The sequence below is a fragment of the Esox lucius genome, chromosome 1, assembly GCF_011004845.1.
Source record: "Esox lucius isolate fEsoLuc1 chromosome 1, fEsoLuc1.pri, whole genome shotgun sequence".
Lineage (NCBI taxonomy): Eukaryota > Metazoa > Chordata > Actinopteri > Esociformes > Esocidae > Esox > Esox lucius.
The window spans coordinates 6,618,376-6,642,855 of NC_047569.1; the positions used below are offsets into that span (position 1 = coordinate 6,618,376).

Here is a 24,480-nt window from a genome sequence, read left to right on the forward strand (position 1 = left end):
TTACTCTCTTCCAACGCTCCACTGATCTCCTTAATCCATTTAGTCACAACTGACCTTAATTTAAAGGACAACTTTTTTCTGTAATTTCATGATTTAATGTATTTCAAGGGTGGCAGCTATGAAGAGCAACTGGCCAGTAATCTAAAGGTTGTTAGATCTAATGGGAAAAGGTAAAAAACCTGTTGTTCTGTCCTTGAGCAAGACAGTTGAGATTCTTTGCTCAAGTTAATTGTTCTGAATAAGAGATCCTGTTAAATTACTAACATGTATTGAATGACGAGTGATAAGCAAAATCAACAATTCCTTCTCTGTGATGCTTTTAAGTAGAATACCTGTGATTACTAATCCAATGAATCATGGGTAGTAACTTCCAACTCACCCATATGTAGTTTTCTGGTTATATTGGAACTCCCTATTATGCTTTGAATGTCTTTGTCTACTAACATCTGTAAACATATTAAATAAATGCTTGAGCACATTTTTGTTGTTGAAGAGTTTTGCCCCCATTGTTACATTTGGCACAAGCACTTGTTACATCATGACCCAATATGAAGCTTCATTTTTCAATGTATTTTCAAATTACTTATATTTACCTATTTAATTACTGGATCATGTTTCTTTTGTCTTTTACAACTGAAACTTATTTTCATATAGATACTTGACTAGTTTAGTTACTTATTTCAGCTATATTAACAATATATTCAGCATTACATGGGTTTCTCTCATTTCACTCCTCTCCACTGCTCACTCCACTGGCTCCTAGTTAAAGCTTGCAAGAAAACCATGGATGAGGATTGCCTACAAAACAGCAAGAGTAACTTCCCCTCCCTACTTTCTGTGGTGATTTGTTGTAAGGATATCTCCATAGTTCAAAATAAATTAAGTTACATCTCAAGCCACAAATCTAAATTTTCAAAAGAGAATCTAAATTAAATTTGTATTTTGAGTACTGACTGCTACTTCACTGTATACAAATACTTAGTCGTGTTGTAATTTCACAATTGTTCTTATAATAGATGAGTTACGTATGTGTAAGGTCTGCAAAATGACGGAAATATTGAAAATGTGAAATAACATTAGTTAATACCCGTTCTCACTCTAATTCTCTGAGAAAGGTACTACACTACACCTTAGACTTGTGGCTACACTTCAACACGTGTCTACGGTTTGCATTGAGTTGTGGCTGATAACAACTCTGCAAGTGAACAATGTTGCTCAGTCATTCCATTAAGTTAAATAAAGGGCAGGTGAACAGCATATGTGATTCAGATGCATCCTGTTTCAATAAGGATTGCCCTGAGGCAAATTAGCTAGGGCAAGGACTTATGGGAACAAAGTAAATGAATGGACTGCAATCATAGAATGATGTAGTATGATTAAGAAAAACTGTATAACATCAGAATGTGTGAAATCTTACTGAAGTGTATGATGTATATGGTTATTTTGACGTCTGATCCGCGAGGCACCACAGTTCTTCCTCTCCGACCCTCCTCCTCGCCGATGTATTAAACCACCCACAGGAGAGTGATGGCAGCAACGCACCCCAGGACGCACCTGTTTCCACTCAGTCATTAGTTTAGTATATATTGTGTTTGTTAGCCACAGCAGAGCACAGATTATTGTTTCTGTCTCCCTGAACGTGAGGTGCGTTTATTGTGTTGCTACAAGTCTAAAGGATATACACAAAGTTTTGAACTGTCATTGCTTTGAGTTTTAGTTTTTCTTTCCACTGCCTCAGTTTTACGGCCGCTTGGCACTCGCACCGTCACAGTTATAAATGGTTGAACTTTTTTTAAGAGAAACAATTACATGTCTTATTAAGTGATCCAGAATAGGCTGTTGAAAAATAGGTACTGTGTCTTCCAATTTCATCACTGTAAATTACTTCAACCTAACTGGCTTTCAAAAAATATCCCAACAATTACAAACCCCAGTTAACCCCCTCCTGCCCCTAGAAGCATCACCTGGTGTCCATGTGCTTGTTTTTTAGCCTGGGGCAAATTTCTCCCTATATGAGCCACTACCCCTTCCCTCCTCTGTCTCGTTCAAGTTCACATTTTCTTGAAGGAGGTACTGAACTGATGGACACTGATTTTCTCTCCACCTGACTAAATCTAATGGGGCTAAAACAAATTATACCTATCTGAGTTGTCACTAACATTTCTCATTATAGGTTTCCATGTTGTATGTGTCCTTTTATCAAATACGTGTTTTCTCTGTCAGGTCCTGCTATGGTCTCTTTCCTTCAGGAAACGGTACAGGCCAGCTCTCTGCCTTTGCTCTGCCGATGATGTGCCACTGTGACTGGCTGTGGCTGCTTTGGTTCCTCCCTGTCCATGGGTCTGTCTGGGGGTTGGCTGCTGACAATGGAAAAAGGTCCTGCTGGCTGATGGGCAAGTCTGTCTCGGGCAGTGTCTATCAGGCAGGAGATGTGGTGATTGGGGGCTTGTTCCCCATCCATGATGGAGCCCCTCTGCCAGAGCAGGACTTCAGAAGTATTGAAGAAAATGCTACCTGTACAATGTACGCAGCTCCTAAGCATATAGGAAGGAAAGCTTTGAGTCACCTTTTTTTGTGTACAAGTGTGTTCAGTTACCTTGCCTCTCGCCTTCTCCTCCTCTATCCGCCAGTTTCAACCAGCGTTCTTACCGCTGGCTACAGACTATGATATTTGCAGTGCAGGAGATAAACCGTGACCCAGCCCTCCTGCCTAACCTCACCCTGGGGTACCTGGCTGCTGACACATGCCTGGCAGAGGGTACCACTCTGGGGGCAGCCCTAGCCATGGTGACCGGCCAGGAGCTCTCCGTGGGGGGCACAGAGTGTGGCATAACCCCTGAGGTGACCGTCATCATTGGGGATCCCCGGTCCTCATCCTCCATTGTGGTGGCACAGACCCTTGGGCCATTTCATTTTCCCATGGTGAGGCATGACGTTGGTTTACAGGAGAGGAAACAACACGATGACTCACCTCAAAATGAAATACCAATATGTATTGAGCGATCTAACATTCTCTTCCCTCTTTCTGCTTCTTTCTGCCCTAAATTAAATCACCGATTTTGTAATCTCTCTTCCTCTTTGTTTTTCTCACCGTTTGTCTCTCAGGTGAGTTACCTTGCTACCTGTGTGTGTTTGAGTGACACCAGGAGGTTCCCCTCTTTCTTCCGTACGGTACCGAGCGATGCCCACCAGACTCGAGGCATGGCCATGCTCCTTCGCCGGCTGGGCTGGGTGTGGGTGGGGCTGGTGTCTGGGGATGATGATTATGGCAAGTTTGGGGTTCAGCTGCTCCTCCAGGAGCTTCAGGGATCTGGGGTCTGTGTCGCTTACTCAGAGGTTATCCCCAAGGTACGTTTATCTCTTTACCCAAGCAAAGACTAAACTGTCCTTTCTAAATGTCCATCTCTGACTTTATTTTTCTTCCCTTTCTCATGGATGGTCATCCCCAAGGTACAAAATCAGAAAAAGCTCAGGCAAATTGTAGACACCATAAGAACATCCACTGCGAAAGTAGTGGTGACATTCACTATACAAACTGATGCACAGGTGAGCCAATAAAGGTCTGAATATAGATAAAGGTCATGGATATTAATTCCAAGGGCCATGTAAATTTGCATTTTGGGTGACGAAAATATATCCTGCAACATTTTCACTACAAAAATGTTGAGGAAACAGTTTGAGGAAATTACTTTTATATTTGTATTTGTCAAACAAAGTAGCAGTATGTAAAGACAAGTGCATCTAAAAAGGCTGCTGGATGAATTTCTCTAATGGGCATGGTGAACCTTTGTTGTTATGTCTTTAAGCAAGACAGTTAACCCCTATCACTCTGTCAATTTCTTTCAAAGAGGGATGTCTGCTAAATAAAAATAAAAAATGGATGATATTCATTTTGGACAATATAATTTGGACAATATGATCTTATATCCTTATTTTCAAGGCAAGTTGATTGAAAACATATTCTCATTTAAAGCAACAACCTGGGAGCAATTATAGTAATTACTGCTTTGCTCAGGGAAAGAACAACTGATTGCCAGTTGGATCTACCAAACTTTTAGTCAAATACTCTAACTGCAGTCAAAAATTTACTTGAGCTAACATTTGGTATTGTGTGACAATTAGGTTAAAAGGTTATTGAAATGACCTTTAGGTATTTGTTATACCACTGTACCTGTCTTGATTCCCAATGATGCATTAATTTCTTAATTAATAAACATGTAAACAAGTATTGCAACTATTATTATCTAGTTCATCATCTCATTATTCAGGCACTGCTGGAAGAGGTTGTCCGTCAGAAAGTGACAGATAAGCAGTGGATCGCCACAGAGGCCTGGATCACCTACACCGGTCTTGCTGCCCCCAAAAACCTTCCCTCTCTTGCAGGGACTATCGGATTTGCATTGCGGAAGGCTGACATTCCTGGCCTGGGGCCTTTCCTGACACGCCTTCGTCCCGATGGAGAAGACCAGAAGTCTGACCCCTTCCTGAGAGAATTCTGGGAGGATATGTTTGGGTGTTCTCTGGGGCTTGACCTTAAAGTGAACCCCTCGTCCAGGCGACAGTGCTCTGGCTCAGAGGTCATAGGTGAAGAAATAGAGTTTATATGATTTGACACCTACAACTATTGTGTCCTGAAATGTTCCCATTAAAATAAAAACTGCCAATTCCAGGAATAGGGAAGAGCTTGTATGCTGATGTGTCTCAACTGAGAGTCACCTATAATGTGTACAAGGCTGTATACGCCATCGCCTACGCCATACAGGACATGGTTGCCTGTCAACCAGGGGAGGGACCCTTCAATGGGGGAAAGTGCCCTGATATCAGGAAGCTTCAGCCAAGCCAGGTGACCATACCATTTTGATATTTTTATTAATGTTTTAAGTCAAAATACAGTAAAAACAATGGAATAATTTAATATTGAAAGCTCAAAGCCACACTTGCTTATAACTACCTAATGCCTTTTTCCCTTTGAGATTGTCCATTATCTAAGGACAGTGAAGGCCACAACTCCTGTGAAGGAATCTTTCCACTTTGACCAGAATGGTGACCCACCTGCCTCTTATGACATTATTAACTGGCATGTCACCCCTGAGGGGACGACAGAACTTGTGCACGTTGGTTATTTTCTGTCTTCTCAGGAATCGAACAGCAAGTTTCACATCGACATGGAGAAAGTGGTTTGGGGTTGTGGCAGCGGAGATAAGGTGAGAACAGTTTAGTTTGGTTTAGTGAGAGGGGACTGTGTGTGAGTGTGTGTGTGTGTGTGTGCATTCTTCCATTCACACATTTACTGTTATGGCAAGCCTATTGGTCCTAATGACCAAAGAAATTCTAGTGCTCTGGTACCTGGCAGACTTCTGTATCTGTATCCGTACACAGTAAGTCAAATCCATTTTTTATGATTTAACCATTTTATATAGTGTAAAATACATTGTAGGAGACTTGGTAATTGTGATGTCACTTCGCCCAGTGACACATTCCTTGAATTTTGCTTTAGAACGGCTGAATATGTTATATCTTATACTTGTCTAACATAGCTTGCGCGAAAAAGACAAATAACAGGGCAACGCTTTTCTCAGACTGTCATCAGAGCATGGATGGTTGAAGGGCTATCGGGTGCCTCAGGTGAAAGGGGAGCTAAAGGTCTATCGTACAGATCGGGTAGCAACAAAGTCCCTTTGTTCGGTGACTTCATCTTCACCAGGCAAAGTTACTGGCTGAGCTCAGAAAAGTGAGGGATAATGGAATTGCTGAATACAAATGTTGCTACAGCTGATCTCATCTTGCAAGAGTAAGGCCACTATTATGGATACGCTTATTCCAGCGCTGAGAGGTCTTTAGGAAACACTTTTGGACAAACCAATTACTCAGGTGTCCCCTTTATACCTGAGGCCACTGGCCCTGTTGGTAGATTCCAACCTGTACTGAAGTGGTCCCAATAACAGTCTTATTACACAGTGTTGACATCAGATGACTCCCTGTCAATGACATGTTTTCCTAGAAGGGAAATCAGGATTCCTAATAAATCAGAGTAATAAAGATTTAATTTTTCATTTATTATTAACATTTTGTCTTTTGTCTTCACTCTTGTATTTGTCCTTCAATCTGCCTAGTGGTTACATTTCTACCGGAGAAAAGATTACCCATTAAAACATTACAGTGCCTCTCTATTTCGATATGTGTAGCCCATATTTCTGATGCCATTAGGGCAAAAAGAGGATGATTTGCTACCCACACCATGCCGTGCAAAATTCAAAACAGATAATTTCCATGCATAAACAGTTCATTATTGTTGTATCTTGTTCCCACCAGCAGGGAACATGGTTTATAGATTTATCCTAAATCTATATATTTTTAAAGAGTAAAGAGAGAGTATTGAATTCATCACTATGAAGCAGACAAAGCCAATAGAATGCTTTTGAATTAGAACAACAGAAATATTGTCTCAGACAAAAACATACATTAGTGCAGTCAGATACCTCCACAGACAGGCTTGGTGCGCTAATCTGTGTATGTGTGTCTGTGTGTATGAGTGTAATGAAGGTGTGCCCCCCCTTTCTGGCAGGTCCCTGTTTCATTGTGTAGTGCTCCCTGCCCCCCTGGTACCAGGCAGGCTGTACAGAAGGGAAAGCCTGTTTGCTGTTTTGACTGTCTGCCATGTGCTGAGGGAGAGATCAGTACAGCAACAGGTACTCTATCAAAGTTTCCACTTCCAAATGATACTTCTTGCTTCAAACCTCAGTGGTGCTTATTGAGGATGTTCCTTTCTTTTCTTTTAGGGTCATTTGAGTGTAGCAAGTGTCCTGAGCAGTTCTGGTCTAATCCTAATCGGACGGAATGTGTCCCCCAGCTGGTGGACTTTCTCTCGTACAGTGACACCATGGGAATGGTTCTGTCTGTTATCTCAGTATCTGGGGCAATGCTCACAGCCGGGGCCCTGGCCACATTCCTCTACTACCGCCACACGGCCCTGGTGAATGAAACTCAATTATTACATCCTTGAGATAAACAAAATTACTCAGTCATACTAATAATGACATCATGTTTCATTCCAGGTGAAGGCTAACAATTCTGAGCTCAGCTTCCTGCTCCTTCTGTCACTGAAGCTCTGCTTCCTGTGCGCGCTGGTTTTCATTGGCCGGCCGAAGCCATGGACCTGCATACTGAGGCACACCCTCTTTGGCATAAGCTTTGTGTTCTGTATCTCCTGCCTCCTAAGCAGGACTTTGGTGGTCCTGGTGGCTTTCAGGGCCACTTTGCCTGGGAAAAACCTCATGAGATACTTCAGCCCTACCCAACAGAGGATCGGCATCTCCCTCTGCACACTCATTCAGGTGTGCATCGATTTCTGTGTGATTGTTTCCATCGCTAACCATATAATTTGACGTTATGGTAAATGTGCTTTTCATTCCAACCCTTTCCTCTTTAAGGTGCTAATCTGTGCGCTGTGGCTAGCTCTATCTCCACCACGGCCTGCTAAGAAGGTGGGCAGAGAGGGTCGGGGGCCGATGGTGGTCCTGGAGTGTGCAGTGGGCTCTATGGCCTGCTTTTCTCTGGTGCTGGGCTACATCGGCCTGCTGGCCTCGCTCTGTCTGCTTTTAGCCTTCTTGGCCAGGAAACTTCCGAACAACTTCAACGAGGCCAAGTTCATCACCTTCAGCATGCTCATCTTCTGCGCAGTGTGGGTGGCCTTTGTCCCAGCCTATGTCAGCTCTCCTGGGAAGTACACAGTTGCCGTAGAGATTTTTGCCATTCTGGCTTCCAGCTTTGGGCTGCTGTTTTGTTTGTTTGCTCCAAAGTGTTACATTATCCTCCTGAAACCTGACAAAAACACCAAGAAATACCTGATGGCCAAATAGAAAACAACAAAAAAACACTTGATGTACCAATACAGAAAATAAATTACAATTAAATGTATGGAATTAACTTGCAAATACTTATGTTGTGATTTAGACATAAATGGAAATCACACATTTTATGTCAATTGTGTTTGAACGCATTAAATTAATGTTACCCTCACTATTACTTTGTTAATACATACAGAAAAAAGATGAGTTCTTATGTGTCAGAATGAAACATGTCTAAACCAAAATATATAATACCTATTCTAGGCTGAAGTAGCATTGTGCCTGAAATTCTTGACAGGCCTGACAGCCCACCACATATATTTATTTTGACTCTCAGTACATGTAACGGTGCGTGCCGGCTTGTCCATCAACGTACACTAAATTCAAAACAGGCCCTTTCTAGTGATTGTCTACCAGTGTGGAAACCCCTCATTGGTAGAACACTCTCCATCTCTCCATTGCCTTTCAAACACAGAGCCTGACAGATGCACAAACCTTCCTCATTTTCCACCGGCTCTGTAGCCTATTCAGCATCAAATAAAAGTAACTTCACACAGTAGTACCACCACAAGAGTCCCTGCCCACAGAGACAGACAGTCTGCATTTCCAAGATTCCCACTTTCTCTAATATAGTATGTGTATTAGATTACATTAGATAACAATGTTAGGTACAGAAGCGGAATTCAGGGTCCAAGAAGCTTTCAGGGACATAATCACGCATTATCTCTAAGCCATTAGGAGGCCCTGGTGTATGAGTACAATAGAAGAAATGGTGGACACTAAGTCCAGGTGAATGGCCCTATTGAATGTTCGTATCTTGGATGAAAGCTACTGTCTTTGTGATGTTCTGTTCTACTGTAATAGTCTTTCAGCACGCTCAAGATGAAAGAAAACCCATGGAAGAAGGATTGGTTAAGAGAGGATCTTGACGAAAGACAGCTTAGGCACAGAAACACATTTCACAGTTGATGAATTTCCAGTCAGCGAAATGACAGATGCAGACAGTGTTCGGCATGGAGTTAGTCATTCTGGGGAGCTGGAGTTAAGATCAACTTGGAGTCAAGATTAAGTTTAAATACCACAGAGACCCAAGAACATTGGAATCAGAATCACCTTTATTCAACAAGGAATTTACACTTACACAGGCCTTTAGCTGCAGTATAGTCCATCTGTTTAGTTATCTGTGAAGGTGGTTTTCATGTTGGTCACTTTGGGACTGATGGCCTTTTGTTAACTTCCAAAGCACGGAGAAAGAAGCTCATCAGGTGGTAGGATGTTTGGGTCTTGATGACCAGTAATGCCTGCCTGCCCACAGCCTGCTTTGAAACAGTGGGTGGCCGAGGTGGGAGGGATCAGCAATTATTGCTTCCTCGAAATGCTGAACTTTGATGGAGGGCAATGAAGTTCACTTCTGCAGTGAGCAGATGCTGACCCAAACCTCTGAATGATGATTAAGGATGTTTTCTTTTTTGAATTTCTTTGGTTTGGTGGAATGGAGAATGTGATAAGTGGTCCATAATGGAGGGGTTGATGCAATAAATGCTATATGTTTATCTCTGTTTCCAAACATTATACAGGTTAAACCCATTAAAAAAGTTAAAGAATAATATACTGTATACATGCTGTATACAGTGTCTTACAAAAGTATTCAAATCCCTAACCAATTCTCAAATTTTATTGAATTACAAATGGTATTGTAATTTTGGTCTGTTTACATTTTATTTTAAAACACAGACAGCCAAAATAAAAGACTGTATGGTGGGTTTCATTTTGGGAAATATTTGTATGAAAGAAAGAAAGGTTTTACTTTCTAAGTATTCAACCTGTATGCAGCGAACACTGCCAGTTTAAATAGATGAAAGAAACAGTATCTTAAGATATTTTATTAAATATTAGCTGTTTTACCTTAAGTGCATTTGGAAAGTATTTAGACCCCTTCACTTTCACCACATTTCATTGACTAACAGACATTGTTTAATAGACATTGTATGATAGAATTAATAATTTATTACCATTTGTTACTGACAAACCACACAAAATACCCCATAATGGCAGAGCAAAGCAATTTAACAATAATCTTGGTAGTTCTGAACTTCTTTCACTTCACAATAATGGACACCCCTGTGTTCCTGAGAACATTCCATACATTCAATGCTATAGCACTTTTATAACCTTCCCCTAATTTTCCTTTATTCAGTATTGAGTATTGTGTATAGATTAATGAGAAAAATACGCTTGAATATACTTACACTGACTTTTTACACTGATACTGACAAGTCTTTTCGCTTCCATTGCAAATAGACAAGCACCATATAAAAGAGTTTGGGTAAAAGATATATTCAAACCCTGCCATATGCATGACATATTTGATGCTATTCAGAAAATGAGTGTGGCATGAATTAAGTCAAGAAAAACTGCCTGAAATTTTCAATATCAGGGTTCTAAACAAATGAGAAATGTGTACAAAGCTTGTAAGGAATGTGAACCCAGAAAAAAAATGTGTGTTGCTTTGCTATCAATCAACACGGAGAAAGCAGAAGCCTACAGGTTTTACCCAGGTATTTTTGTTAGTACTGCAACATGTATCTCTGGGCCTATATAATGTTAATCAAACACTGAAACACTAACAATGAATCTTCTTCTTCCGCTTCATCCAGGGCCGGGTCGCGGGGGCAGCAGTCTAAGCAGAGATGCCCAGACTTCCCTCTCCCCAGACACTTCCTCCAGCTTTTCCGGGGTGACTCCGAGGCGTTCCCAGGCCAGCCGGGAGACATAGTCCCTCCAGCGTGTCCTAGGTCTATCCCGGGGTCTCCTCCTGGTGGGACGGGACCGAAACACCTTCCCAGGAAGGCGTTCTGGAGGCATCCGAAACAGATGCCCAAGCCACCTCAGCTGACCCCTCTCAATGTGGAGGAGCAGCGGCTCTACTCTGAGCTCCTCCCGGGTGACTGAGCTTCTCACCCTATCTCTAAGGAATCGCCCAGCCACCCTGCGGAGAAAGCTCATTTCGGCCGCCTGTATCCGGGATCTTGTCCTTTCGGTCATGACCCAAAGCTCATGACCATAGGTGAGAGTAGGAACGTAGATTGACCGGTAAATCGAGAGCTTCGCCTTGCGGCTCAGCTCTTTCTTCACCACGACAGACCGATACATCGACCGCATTACTGCAGAAGCTGCACCGATCCGTCTGTCAATCTCCCGTTCCATCCTTCCCTCACTCATGAACAAGACCCCTAGATACTTAAACTCCTCCACTTGAGGCAGGCACTCTCCACCAACCTGAAGTGGGCAAACCACCCTTTTCCGACTGAGGACCATTGCCTCGGATTTGGAGGTACTGATTCTCCTCCCCACTCCTCCTTCACACTGGGCTGCAAACCATCCCAGTGCATGCTGAAGGTTCTGGTTTGAAGGGGCCAACACGACAACATCATCTGCAAAGAGCAGAGACGAAATTGTGTGGTCCCCAAACCTGACAACCTCCGGCCCCTGGCTGCTCCTAGAAATTCTGTCCATAAAAATTACGAACAGAACCGTTGACAAAGGGCAGCCCTGCTGGAGTCCAACATGCACTGGGAACAAGTCTGACTTACTGCCGGCAATGCAGACCAAGCTCCTGCTTCGGTCGTACAGGGACCCGACAGCCCTTAGCAAAGGACCCAGGACCCCATATTCCCGAAGCACCCTCCACAGGATGCCGCGAGGGACACAGTCGAATGCCTTCTCCAAATCCACAAAACACATGTGGATTGGTTGGGCAAACTCCCATGAACCCTCCAACACCCCGTAGAGGGTATAGAGCTGGTCCAGTGTTCCACGGCCTGGACGAAAACCACACTGTTCCTCCTGAAGAGGAACCAGACTCTTAGGTTTGTCCAGTCTTCTAAAGTTAACTTGTGTTCATGCTCAGAGACTGTTGCTTTATCAACATCTGTGGTGCTGCTCGTGGCTGTTATTCAGCTGATTCTACCTTTTAGCCACTACAAAACATTTACAGTTCCAATATCAATACTGGAAGAGCCTACCTCAATAAAATACATAATTCCAGAATATTATTCAGGAACCCCCCCCCCTCCCAGTTTAAAACTCATTTGAACAGAAATTACATTGCCAGGTCAACATCTTTTAACTCCTTTTTTCTGTAATTACACGCCAACTAGCCCTTGAACACATCTGGTCAGCATTTACAGTCCTGCACAACTGAGCATGGAGCGCAGTGCAAACCGTGTGCCATAAACAATGTATTAACAAGCCGACAGGGCTACAGTTTGTGCGTCACCGAATCTCACGCTCTCATAAACTCTCTCACGCATTTTTTTTTCTCTCTGCCCTTCCTATATGACACACTCCCGCCATCTCAACCATTTCTGTTCCGATTTTTCTCTCTCCATGCTGTTCGCATTGTGCATTGCACATGTGTATTTAGGGACTAATGGCTTTGGGAGAAGCCTCCCACAAGCGTAGACACAGGCCCGGCTCAGTCACGCGGTAGGATGTTCATTATAAGTGTATTAACCACTTGGCAGCACATTAGAGGTTTGAGTTGATGTTCCCTTCCAACCACACAGTTTAGTATTAACTGCATTCTAATCAATTAATTAGTTGTCGGTAAAGGTCAGTGCTGGAAAGAACATCATACAAATAATAACCATAAAGTCTTAACAAAGGACAACAGACAGAGGTGATGGCAGTGGAACTATTTTAACTCAAGGAGGAACAATTCGTTCTAAAAGTGGGATTTAAAAGGGCGGTTTTGTTAAACCAACATTGTAGAATCCGCCAGCTTTGTTTGAAACTCCATCAACGAGAAAGCAGCATTTTTGCTTTCTCGTTGATGGACAGAGAGTTGTTGATAAACTGTATGTCACCGCTGCTTGATGAAAGTAGCCTACGCTAAACACCTCAAAAATGTTGATCACTAGTATCACTGTTCCTGGAACAACATGGAAATGCTTTTTCTCCCCAATGCATTCAAGCAGCCATGTTACAACAGGTAGTACCCACATTTGGTGCACACCTTGTTTAGATTTTGCATTTATTTGGATTGTGCTCCCAACATCCATTAGTTCACTTCCTGTATCGGTGTTGAAACTTCTCTGTTTTTAAACTAAACAGTGATCTGCTGACAATAGATTTTTACATTGTACCAAAACCGTACCATGACCCTCAAACTGCAGTATGTCCCATACCGTGGGTTAGACTTATCATTACAACTCTAGTGGGAAAAGTAAATATAGGGTTACATCTCTGCGGGAGAACAAACCAAGAATATGCTGTATATCTCTTTTATCTACATGGGCAAACATGAACCGTTCCAAGAAGCAAAGACATTGTGTATGTGACTATAACCTTGGTTCCCCGGGGGAAGGATCATGGTAAAACATAGTAGGAGATTTGCACACTCTTGCACACAAAACCTGAAAAGGAATACAGTCATTCCTTAAGGCAAAACAGGTATGAGTCGGTGGGGAGCATCCGCACCTAAGCTATAAGAATGCAGCTCAGACCAGACAATACTAACTCAGACCCAATCATAATTGCGACTGAGAAAGAAAAGGGGCCCATAAGGTTTTTACTCCCTCTGGGAATTAAGGTTATAGTCATAATTTAAAGTTCTCTTTCGGCTGGTCCCTCAATATAACACAGTAAGGGTCACTACCATCTCAAGGCAGAACACTGAATGCCTAAAGCAGACATCCCACAGGAGCACCAGGGCCCACTAGTAATATTTAGGGCCATGGAATACGCAAGCTACAAACACCTCCCTTCGAAGCTATAGCACCAGAGTGATAATCCACACACACGTGAGGGGACTCCTTGCTGTAGCACACATTTTTGCAGAAATTTTAAAAATGACTTTACGGTCCCAGTACTTATGGAGGTCACTGTATCTTACAAGAGAATTCCAGAAATATTACTGTAACTATTACTGAGAATGTTAATGTAACTGAAGTGATCTGTTGGTTATATTCCATGGGCTGGTTTAATCTGAACATAATTTCTTCCAGTTCTAAACCTCTTGAAAAGAGTAGAATAACTGCAGTTCTTTTTTCTTAAATTAAATGAAAATATAATGTATTTACTTTTGTTCAATGATTTTTGATGATTCCTTAAATTATGCCCTTTTAATTTTTTTAGGTTAACTGGACATGATTGTATTGTTCAGGTGATATATTCAAACAGTATTTGGATATTTGAAATACATAATAAATGTCATTGCATGAGATTGGAATTTAAATTTTTGTTAGAAAAAGCAAGTTTTACTCCTTAGCAAAAATGAATTCTTACACAAATATTGAAATACAAAACTAAATTTTTTATATAAAAATAACTATGCCCATCCCTATTTCATGTTTCATGAAGTTGTCCATTTAATGTTCAGAGAAGATATATATGAACTGTACATTCAAAGGCAAAATAAAAAATAATTTTGCTAAAGACCTCCAACATTTTGCTCACTGGGATGTAATGATCTGATACATTCTCTCACCTTTTTTTGACCTCGTATCCCTCTTATTTAATCCTAACCACTAAAGTGCCGTAGTCACATGAGGGTTTGAGCCTCGGTTTGACAGACTATATGTGCCCTTCCTCCCCAACTTTTCCTTCCCTTTTCTTCCTAATGTCCTGTCAATTAAAATAATAACCTTTTGACAATTCACATTCATGTGTACTGTTGCTAATAGTTTGGGTGCTCCACTGACAATGTTTTCTGGTTTATGTTAGAAATCTGGAAAGGGTTTATGAGTCCAATATTGTAAATTTGTGAATTCTTGCTTTTGATGTTGGATAACTCTGGGGCATCATTGCCCTCTACTGGTGATGTAAACTTTGACATTCCTGGATTTGAGCACATTTGTGGTACACTATCTGTGCATGCACACACACCCGCACACACACGTGCCACACAAAGCATCTAAAGGCAGAGCAAAGGTCTCTTAAGAGATCATTATGAAAGAGATTCTTAATGTTCAATTAACCATAAAGACTGTTTCTAGAGGGAGGCAAATATAACAGTTAGAAACGTGCACTATCAATAAGGAAACCTTGCTGCATAACAATGTTTCAGCATTTTAGTGTAAATCAAATCCTATTGAAAACATGGGGACTAGATCTGTTTACCGTTTATGGTGCGTAGACCACCTGTCTTGAACAGAACGTAGGGGAGGCTGTAATCATGTTAAAAATGTAAGATAAAACTTCTGCCAGGCTAGATTGCTATTCCGTTAAAAGACTGTCTGCATCAAGGCAAAAAGGAATTGCTAATAAATGCCTTGTGTCTTATGAAATGATGTGTATCAATGACAAAGGTATATCAGACTCTCATGAGTTCATTTCTAGAAACATTTGCATCTGGACTTAATCTGAAACCAGGATATTGGCATTTTTGGCTTTTATAGGCAATGTCGGTACAATTACTGTACATGCTGTATTTCACAGCTGAATCGGAAATTGTCTGGAAAGTTGCAAAGCCTGTAACCTGCTTTCTGATTGAATCCAGGCCTTGAACTATTCTTGAACATAGGGAACACAGTTGAATTTAGTATGCCACAATTTTCTTTTTTCGACTTAATGTGTTTTTTTCCCTTTTTTGTCCCCTTACACCACATTCTTATTTTTCCCACTTTTAGTTATTTGCTATTGTATCTAGATCTGTCTAATTCCTAGAACTTGAAATGGATTTAGAAGAGTTAAATAACAAATTAATCCTTCCTCCTAGAAATTGAAGTAAATTAACTTTTTTCCAAAATATCATTCATAACCTTTTTTACTGTTATCTTTTTTCTCTCTAACAGGAAGTCATGCAAGTTAATGTGAATAAGGGCCCGCTCAGTCACTTGCTTACAACTTCAATTAGCTTTACAGGTGCCCAAGCTGAGGCAGTTTTTAGATCATTAAATCCCTGCTGAGGATGCCTTCCTCTGTTCAAGGCAATGCTGGCCAAAAGCAAAGCCCATGAGGCCACTCGTCAGCTTGTAGAACAGTCAAGAAACAAACATTGGCAGTGGTGATCAGCTTGGTGCTACAAAAAAGTGTCTTGGACTGCTGCTCCGCCTAGGAGGCCCTTGTCTCACATATAAAGTGTATAAACAGCCATGCAATCTCACTTGAGGTGATGCATACACAATCTGCCTTTTTATTTATGGATTTTCCACAGAAATTGTCCTATAGGCATTCAAAAGGGATGGCAAATCAGGAGTGATATAATATGAATACAAGTATAGAAGAGGTCAATACAGAACTTTATCAAAGGATATAGTCAACACATTGTATTTTGTGCCACTATTTAACCATAACTGGGAGCTTCCCCTTCCCTCTGCAGGGCCCCAAGGACCCCTGAGGGTGTCATATCCTTCCATCGTGTTTGATCCAGGAATAACAAAACAGATCAGTTAGGGTTGGCTGATCGATTGCAGCAGGGTGGCAACGTTCAAGTGGAAAATAATTGCCATTTCTGTTTGTTTTTGCACAGACAGCCAGACATGTTTATATGAAACTGCTCGAACAGAGTTGAGTTTAATGATCCAAAGACAGCCTGTCACAGCAGTGAGAGCCCCAAGACTCTGGCCTCCACTTATCACTCTGGCATGTTTTAGCCTGCAGGGCTATAGCCAAAACAGCCTGTCTCCAGGGAGAAGTGGTTGTGTCTCTCCCTGATCCTCAGTCAGAGAGTTGAAGGGGCTGTAGGCCTATGTAGTGTTTACTGTCCATGTGGAAGGTAGGTTGAATTGAAGCAACAACAACAGTTCACATGGTAGGATATTCGGTTTGTCTCTGTATGGAGACCAGTGTTTATTACAAATAAACGTGCAATTGTTATTGTGTTTTAACTTCCACTTTTGATTGACCAGCTTTCAAATACTGTAAAAAAGTTTTTAACGCTAACAATTTTCTCTGGTCAAGTTTAGTATACGGTACTGTTTCAGAAAGTATCAATCAGGAAACAACAGGGATTTCGCTTGCCCCAAACTGCCATTGTTCATAATTTTTATGTGCACTCAAAATCATTTCTGGTGGATTGACTTTATAAAACACAATTATTCAACTATTAATGCCGGTATATTATAGTGTTTTCTGATCTCACAGGGCAGAATAAATGGACATATTCCTCCTTTTAAGCAATATTGTACATCTTTGTTTATTAAATCCATTCAATCCTATTAAATATGAAGCCTGGGGGGTGAAAGTCAGGTATTAATTTCAGACTGCAGTTACATCTTTGAGCAAACTAAAAAGAGCCATGTGTAAGATCTATACACCTCTCCATATATCCACATTCTTAATGAGGATATATGGAAAGAATAGAGAATCTGGGATTACAACAGACTCAGAGTACACACAACAGCACCCTTCTGTGGTGGACAGAGAAAGGTGAAGTTTCCTCAAGCAGTAAGTGCAAAACTTAAGGAATATTTGGATTCACATCTACATTTAAAATTTCCTTTTGTTTGAATAAATATGACCTCATGCTACAATCTCCACAAAATAAATGACACAAGTCCACTACTAGAACCTGTTGTCAGGTACAGACTTGGCCATGAGGTGTGTCCGTGTGTTCTTCTCAGGCCTCAGCAGGATGATGTAGCACTTGGGAAGAAAGAGGCAGGCCAGCAGGCCGTAACTGGAGGCCAGGATGGCAAACACCTCCGTAGCCGTGGAATACTTCCCAGGAGAGCTGATGTAGGCGGGGACAAAGGCCACCCACACGGCACAGAATATCAGCATGCTGCAGGTGATGAGCCTGGCCTCGTTGAAGTTGTCTGGGAGTTTCCTGGCCAGGAAGGCTAAAAGCAGACAGAGGGAGGCCAGCAGGCCGATGTAGCCCAGCACAAGGGAGAAGCACAGGGCCGACCCCTCATCGCATACAAGGATCGCGAGGTCACTTTCATGTGTCGTCAGCCGGCGTGGAGTAGGAGGGGCCACAGCCAGCCACACAGAGCAGATCACTACCTGGTGGACAATAGTTAACGTTCTGTTGATGCCTTACACTCCAACCAGGACATGACAAGAATGACTGGGTTTAAATAAGGTGTGTCTACCTGTGCCAGAGTGCAGAGGGTGATGATGGCTCTCTGCTGCGGAGGTCTGAACCATTTAATGGAATTAGTTCCTGGAAGTGTAGCCCTGAAGGCCATCAATACCACTAGTGTTTTCCCCAGAACACAAGAAATGCAGAGGACGAAGGTGATGCCAAAAGCTGTGTGACGCAGCATACAGGACCACTCAGAGGGCCGGCCAATGAAAGTTAGAGAACATAGAAAACACAGAGCCAAGGAGAAGAGGAGCAGGAAGCTCAGCTCAGAGTTGTTGGCCCTGACGATAGGAGTGGCACAGTGACAGGCGAATATGAGGATGACCGTGGCCGTGCAAAGGGACCCCAGGAGGGCCACGGTAAGCAGGGTGATACCCATGATGTCACCATAGGACAGGAAATCGACCTCCTTGTGGTTGCAGGCTGTCCGCCCCTCGTTGGACCAGAACTCAGGGAGGCAACGCACACACTCTGTAGCATCTGGATAACATACAGAATACCATATATGTTGCGTTAGTGTAGCGGAAGGATTACAGCAAACATCCACGCAGACTGTAAGGTGAACTCATCCTACCTGTCTGATTGCTGATCTCTCCTGCTGTACAGACCACACAGTCAAAGCAGCAGACAGGGAAGTGAGGCCTGTGTGCCTTGCGAGTGCCTGGCGGACAGCTGTTACTGCACACTGAAACAGGGATCTGGGGGGTGGGGGGGTTAAAATACATTAGTTAAAATGAAACACACACACACATACTTGCACATGCATACGCAAGAGCAGACTTAAAAAAATGAAAATCAAACTGCATATGGAGGAAATGGGAAGTTAAAATATCAAAGCAGTTTCATAAATAAACATTTAACATCTCAGTTGGATATATTTTATTAACTGTCCTTGTCTCCAAATCACATTAAATAACCTGGACTCCAAAGGAAATCTGAAAAGCATAGATCTTTTTGAGAACATTTACATTTAAGTAATGTTGAACTCTTATCCAGAGTAACTTAGTGGAGTGCATACATTGATTTTGTTTGCTACCTCTGGGAATCAATTCCAATTCCTGACATTGCAAGTGTCATACTTGTAATAATTTTTTTTAAAGGGTTAACTGTTCAGAGTTCTATATGTTCTTTACTGTTGTCTGGTTTCTGTTCCAGATGATGTCTTCCTCCTGAATGTGGAGTTTCTTTGTGCCCAGGCTCTCGTCATATGTCCCCACGGTGACAAACTCCACCTGACCGTTGGCCCCGAGTTGCCAGTTTAATAGGTCATACACAGCAGCTGGGTCGCCATTCTTATCGAACTTAATCTCATCACCATACAAGTTAAAGAACTCCACATGCTTCAGGTACTGCAGGAGCTGAGGAGAGACATTGGGGCGTATATTCAGAATATGTAAAAAGAGCACCTTTTCTTGATAAACACTTGAGTCAAGCAGTCAAGCAGTGCTCAGTACCTGCCATGGCTGTAGGCTGTCAGTATCTGGGCAGTTCTGCAGAGGGAATGTCCCTCTTCCTTTCTCACAGTTTTTAATCGCCTGCAGTGCGTGAGCAACGGCATAAACTGCCTTATACACATTATAGGTTACTCTCAGCTGAGAAACATCAGAGAAAATGTTCCTCACATTTTCCAACTTCTCAGACCCAGTGCATAGAGGTTTGAACCCTGGAACACTTCCACCCTGAGCACCCTGCAGGCTACACCCAAACACCTCCTCCCAAAAGATGGGTAAGAACGGGTCCTTGGGGGTGTCTGGGTTCAAGGGGTTCAAGTGGAGCAGGAACTCCTGTAGCCCAGGCAGGTGCACAAGGCGACGGATGGCAAAGCCTAATGAGCCCTGGAGGATAGGGAGGAAGCGGGAAGGGGTGGAGAGGACAAAGGCTGTGGTCCAGGCTTCACTGGTCAACCACTGAACCCCGATCAGGCCCTGCTGCAGAACCTCGTCAAACAGGGCTACAGTATCATGCTCCAGGGCAAACACCAGAACCACTCGAGACCCAGAGGACCGTATACGGGCCACAATGGAAGCCATTGCGCCTGCCGTGTGGTTTCTGGGAATGATTTCATGCAGGGCCATGCAGACACTGACCTTCTGGACCTAAAAAATATCACCACTGACACTTAAACACACACTTTCAGTCATATTAACATGACATATTGTTAATACATATAACAAACCTCCTCTGAAAATATCTGGGCTCCCTCAAGGAGGTATGTATCATCACCGACGACCACGCCCACCCAAGTCCAGCCAAAGTGCTGGATGAGCTGCACCAAAGCATTCACCTGGAATCAGACAGGGATTAGCTTCGTCCCCACACTTAATTGTTATTGATTAGATTTGATCACTTCAAGACAGAAGAATGGAATGAAAAGTCACCTGAAACATGTCGCTAGGAATGGTCCTAAGAAAAGAAGGAAACTCTGCCTTGTTACTGAGGGATGAACTGCTGGAGAAATAGCTGACCTGGTTAGACAAATAAAGAGAGAGAGTGAGAGAGGGAGAGAGAAATTATATATATCCCTTAGAAGAACACTTGTTAGATCCAAATAGAACCATGTATGATTCCAGGTCGAAAAAGTTTGTATTCCATGTAGAGCCCGACGTGGGAAGACTTCTACTTGATAGACAAAATTATTCTAGCTTTGAAGAAGAACCATTCTACCAGGAACCATAAAGTGTACTCAATAGATTATGTCATGGGGACTTCTGAAAATCCCTATTTATTTTTTTCTAAGACTGGAAACCTGAAGTTCAACAGGTATTTGATATTTCTGTTCTGCCCACCTGAGGAACGTGGAAGACTCCCAGAAACCGGGCCACCGCCACAGAGAGAGTGGAGCTTCCATCCCCGATGACCACTGGAACCATGCCACGACAAGACCTTTCCCATCCTTCTTCCACTCCCCCCATTAGTTCCATGGAAGCCCTCAGGGCATGGAATGAAGCGCTGCAGGAGTCATAGATTTTATATCCTAGAGTGATGTTAGGGAGCAGATGATCATTTCTGTTGATCTCATCGATGGCAAATAGCATTGTCTGCATCCAGCGGTATGTCCGCAAGTTAAACCTACACGGGATAGAGGCATGGGGATAAGTCCTAAATCGAATACATTTTTGTTATCCTTATTTCATTTATATTTTCCTCCTTTAAGCTGTATCATTAGGGCTCACTTGGAAATGATAAATTGCTATTTATGTGTGTCCCCATAAAATATGTAGACAAATATCGATGGCTCCAGTCGGAAATGCTCACCTGGAACAGTGTGTGGACACTGGTTTGGATGTGAAGGAGAGATCAGCCTCAAGAACCATGTCATGGAGGGAGAAGAGGCCCCCCAGCTTCACATCCCCGGTCCTTTGCAGTACAGGCAGGGCGGAGGCACCCGCTATCAGGCTACACTGCAGAGGCTCAGGCTGTGGTTCGGCAGGGACAAGGTAAAGGAGCTCCAAGCATAGAACGATCCCACAAAGAAACCCTGAACTCTTCATACTGCCAGCGCACCAGCACCTTTACCTCGGATACCACAACTTAAAAAATCTATATAACAGTTTCTATACTGTACACCTAACAAAATCAACCATTCAATTTGACGTTTTATACCTCACAGTAAAGATACATTATTAAATCAACACTTGATCCTCCATCGTTGGTTCTTCGCTTTACAATACAGGCCCTCCAGCAAAGACGATCATTACCCCCCAACAGTAACCACCATGTTGCCTCCAGTTTCAGAAAACACTTTCTATTGAAAAATACCATAATCTGTGTCCACACAACACCTACATCCAACTGCAAGGCTGCCAGAGAGATACATCGATGCCGAACACTCACAGCGTGGGTCAAGCTAAGTCAGTCTAGCTCATGGCAAGAGTCGTCTTTATATGCTGCCTACATGTCTTAACCCCCGGCTCAGGTCACGCCCCATGACAGATGTAGGTCCTCTCTCACCAGGGATACAAATCAATGGAATGAGAGCATCGCCGAGTTTCACAGCGGGTGGTGGCAATGACTAGCAACTGAGAGTGCACATTTGACTGTAATGGATTGAGACAGGAGACAAACACCATTGTGTCTGAGTGGGAAACCAGTTGAACTTACAACAACGACAGGATGGCTCACCTCTTCTCCCTGAAGACAGGTAACGACTGTACATCTTTGACCACTCATCTACACACACTGACAACGGGTGTCTCGGGGGGGGGGGGGTTGGGGGGTTCCTGACAATTGGATTTGCTAAAACACAGCTGTCACAGCTACCTCGGAGTCTCTCAAGGGAAGGAACAGAGATGAGGACCTGCCGTCGACTTGCTCCTCAGCTAGGGAAATATTTCACTATGAAATTGGATCCAGGCCATTCCTGTATGTTTGTGAGGAGGGGACTAGTGCTTTTGAGCCCAGTAAAAGAACAGGGGCCGAGAGACAAAATGTGGGTTTCAAAAGCAGCTGTACATCTGTGGAGGAAGAAATCATTAGGTACCCATTTTGCGTGATAATCTGCAGTGTTGTTTGGGAACTGATCATTAGGACTAGTGCTGGTGGCTATATGAGACAAAGAGGGAGAGCGATAGATAAACAGGGAGAATAAGTGTTGTGTCGCCTCAGGCTCCAGTTGGGCTCCTCTTCGCTAATACCTCCCTTTGTGAGACAGAGAAGAGTAGGGGGGGGATTAGTGAGGCACTGTGTGGTGGTGCTCCAGGCAACAGCTCCCTCTTCTCTCTCCTAATACATCCCTGAGACTAGCTCTGCTCAATTAAAAGGGTCATAACAAGATGTCCCAGGGTAAACCTCTCTCGATGGAGGAACTGTTCAGGTGATAATGAAAACATGATGGTGAGCGTGAACAACACTAAGACAGCTGTATCACTGAGATCCTCCAGAGGAAAATGAAGGATTTTAGAACAGTTTTGGTGCCTATTAAAAAATGTCATTCTTTGTTTAGTTGCCTGATCTTACTCTTAAAATATGAGAGATACCTATCATTTAACTGGGGTAAATCTGTTCAAAGAAAAAACATTTTAACATCTATTGGTTTGTAAGAATTTCTAAACATGCAAATAATGACAGGATTCAGATTTTTTTTCTGGATCAGGAATGTGTTTTTCTTTGAAAATGTTTAACTCAAATAAAGGACAGATTTCTCTCATGAGATCAAACAACAACATTACTTTTTTTCATAGGATTTTTGCTTATCTTTATCAACTGTGCCAATAATTGTGGATGGCACTGTACCCTCAATTGAGCTTACTAGAATCACAGATCTTCAATTTGTCACTATTGCAGAACCCATTTGATGTGAGATATAATTATTTCCAGAAGACTCTACCTAGACCCCTTGATTTAGGGTTCTGCAAAGTTGGGTGGATGATGGGTCCTGTATGAATATTTCTACCATGGACCTCTTAATCAGTTATTTCCAAAACATGGTGTGAATGGTTCTACAAATAACGATTTTGTGCCAAATTAGTTCTTCCTAGAACGCTCTATGTGTTATGCTGCAAAGGATCCCTATTTCAGTAAAAAAAAAATTCCCAGAACTTGCTGTTAAGCATTTGTCCAAGAATCCTTTCATCTATTATAAGTGGTTCTTCCTTGAACTTTTTAAGAAGTAGAAAATTCAGGGATCTCTTGATACCAAGCCAAGGTCAGGTAGACCAAGCAAGATTTCAGCCAAACTGGCAGAAGAATTGTTCTGGATTCAAAGAAAAACCCTTCAGATAACCTCAGGAGAAATGCAGGCTGCTCTGGATAAAGACGGTGTGGTTGTTTCAAGGAGCACAATGCGACGATACTTGAACAAATATGAGCTGCATGGTCAAGTTGCCAGAAAGATGCCTTTACTGCGCCAATACCACAAAAAAGCCTGTTACAATATGCCCAAAAATTTGATTTCTTCTGCACAAAAGCTGCACATGGGATACTTTTGGACTCTCCAGCATGACAATGACCCTTAAGCACAAGACCAAGTTGACCCTCCAGTGGTTACAACAGAAAAAGGTGAAGCTTCTGGAGTGGCCATCACAGTCTCCCGACCTTAATATCATCGAGACACTCTTGTGTAATTACACCTAAAGGAACCGTTATATTGGGTTATAATCTTTCATGTTATAGTGTTTCATTTCTAGGTTGAAGAACCACATTTTTTGGGGGTGCCTTTATTTTTTACCTTATATTATATAATTATTTCATTATTTTCAACCCAATTACAGTGTAATTTGATAGTTAAGGCATGAAAGTATGAGGAAATACCATTGACACAAAATCTCATAATGCTTTAAAAAAAAAATCTTGATGCTGAATGGCAGAAATGTTTTCCGAAAACAATTGTTTTGCCTTTCAAACAGATGAGTTTTATAAATAGTGACCCAGAAGTCTGTTTGTTTTTATTGTAGCCAGAGGGGTTGGTATTACCAGGATACATCATAATAGGTTGTATCTGTTACAGAAATGAATCTAGGACCCAAAATGTCCCAGTAGTGAAATCCGGCCGAAAGCCCCATAGGCTACCAAGGGTTAAGAACTAAGGGTATGCAGACTTTTGAACAGAGATCAGTTCATTTATTTCTTTGTTGCCAGGTTTTTATTTTTTTTGTTGTGCCA

At 42.4% G+C, this 24,480-nt stretch overlaps 2 protein-coding genes across 2 annotated transcripts; one reads left to right on the forward strand and one right to left on the reverse strand.

Annotated features, from left to right (window-relative positions):
• The first annotated feature begins 2,290 nt into the window (after positions 1–2,290).
• Positions 2,291–7,859, forward strand: LOC105029339 (extracellular calcium-sensing receptor-like). Its single transcript, XM_010902656.2, has 11 exons — positions 2,291–2,523; positions 2,631–2,922; positions 3,106–3,348; positions 3,451–3,546; positions 4,269–4,584; positions 4,671–4,843; positions 4,974–5,204; positions 6,566–6,689; positions 6,780–6,973; positions 7,056–7,334; positions 7,431–7,859. The coding sequence occupies exons 1-11, from the start codon at positions 2,291–2,293 to the stop codon at positions 7,857–7,859; spliced, it is 2,610 nt and encodes an 869-aa protein (XP_010900958.2).
• Positions 7,860–17,354: 9,495 nt separating this feature from the next.
• LOC105029345 (extracellular calcium-sensing receptor-like) lies at positions 17,355–21,371 on the reverse strand. The gene is made up of 10 exons (XM_020044143.2): positions 21,136–21,371; positions 20,667–20,949; positions 20,259–20,345; positions 20,057–20,164; positions 19,794–19,976; positions 19,335–19,715; positions 19,014–19,238; positions 18,455–18,578; positions 17,888–18,360; positions 17,355–17,798 (listed from the first exon to the last, which is right to left on the reverse strand). The coding sequence occupies exons 1-10, from the start codon at positions 21,369–21,371 to the stop codon at positions 17,355–17,357; spliced, it is 2,544 nt and encodes an 847-aa protein (XP_019899702.1).
• Between the last annotated feature and the right edge of the window lie 3,109 nt (positions 21,372–24,480).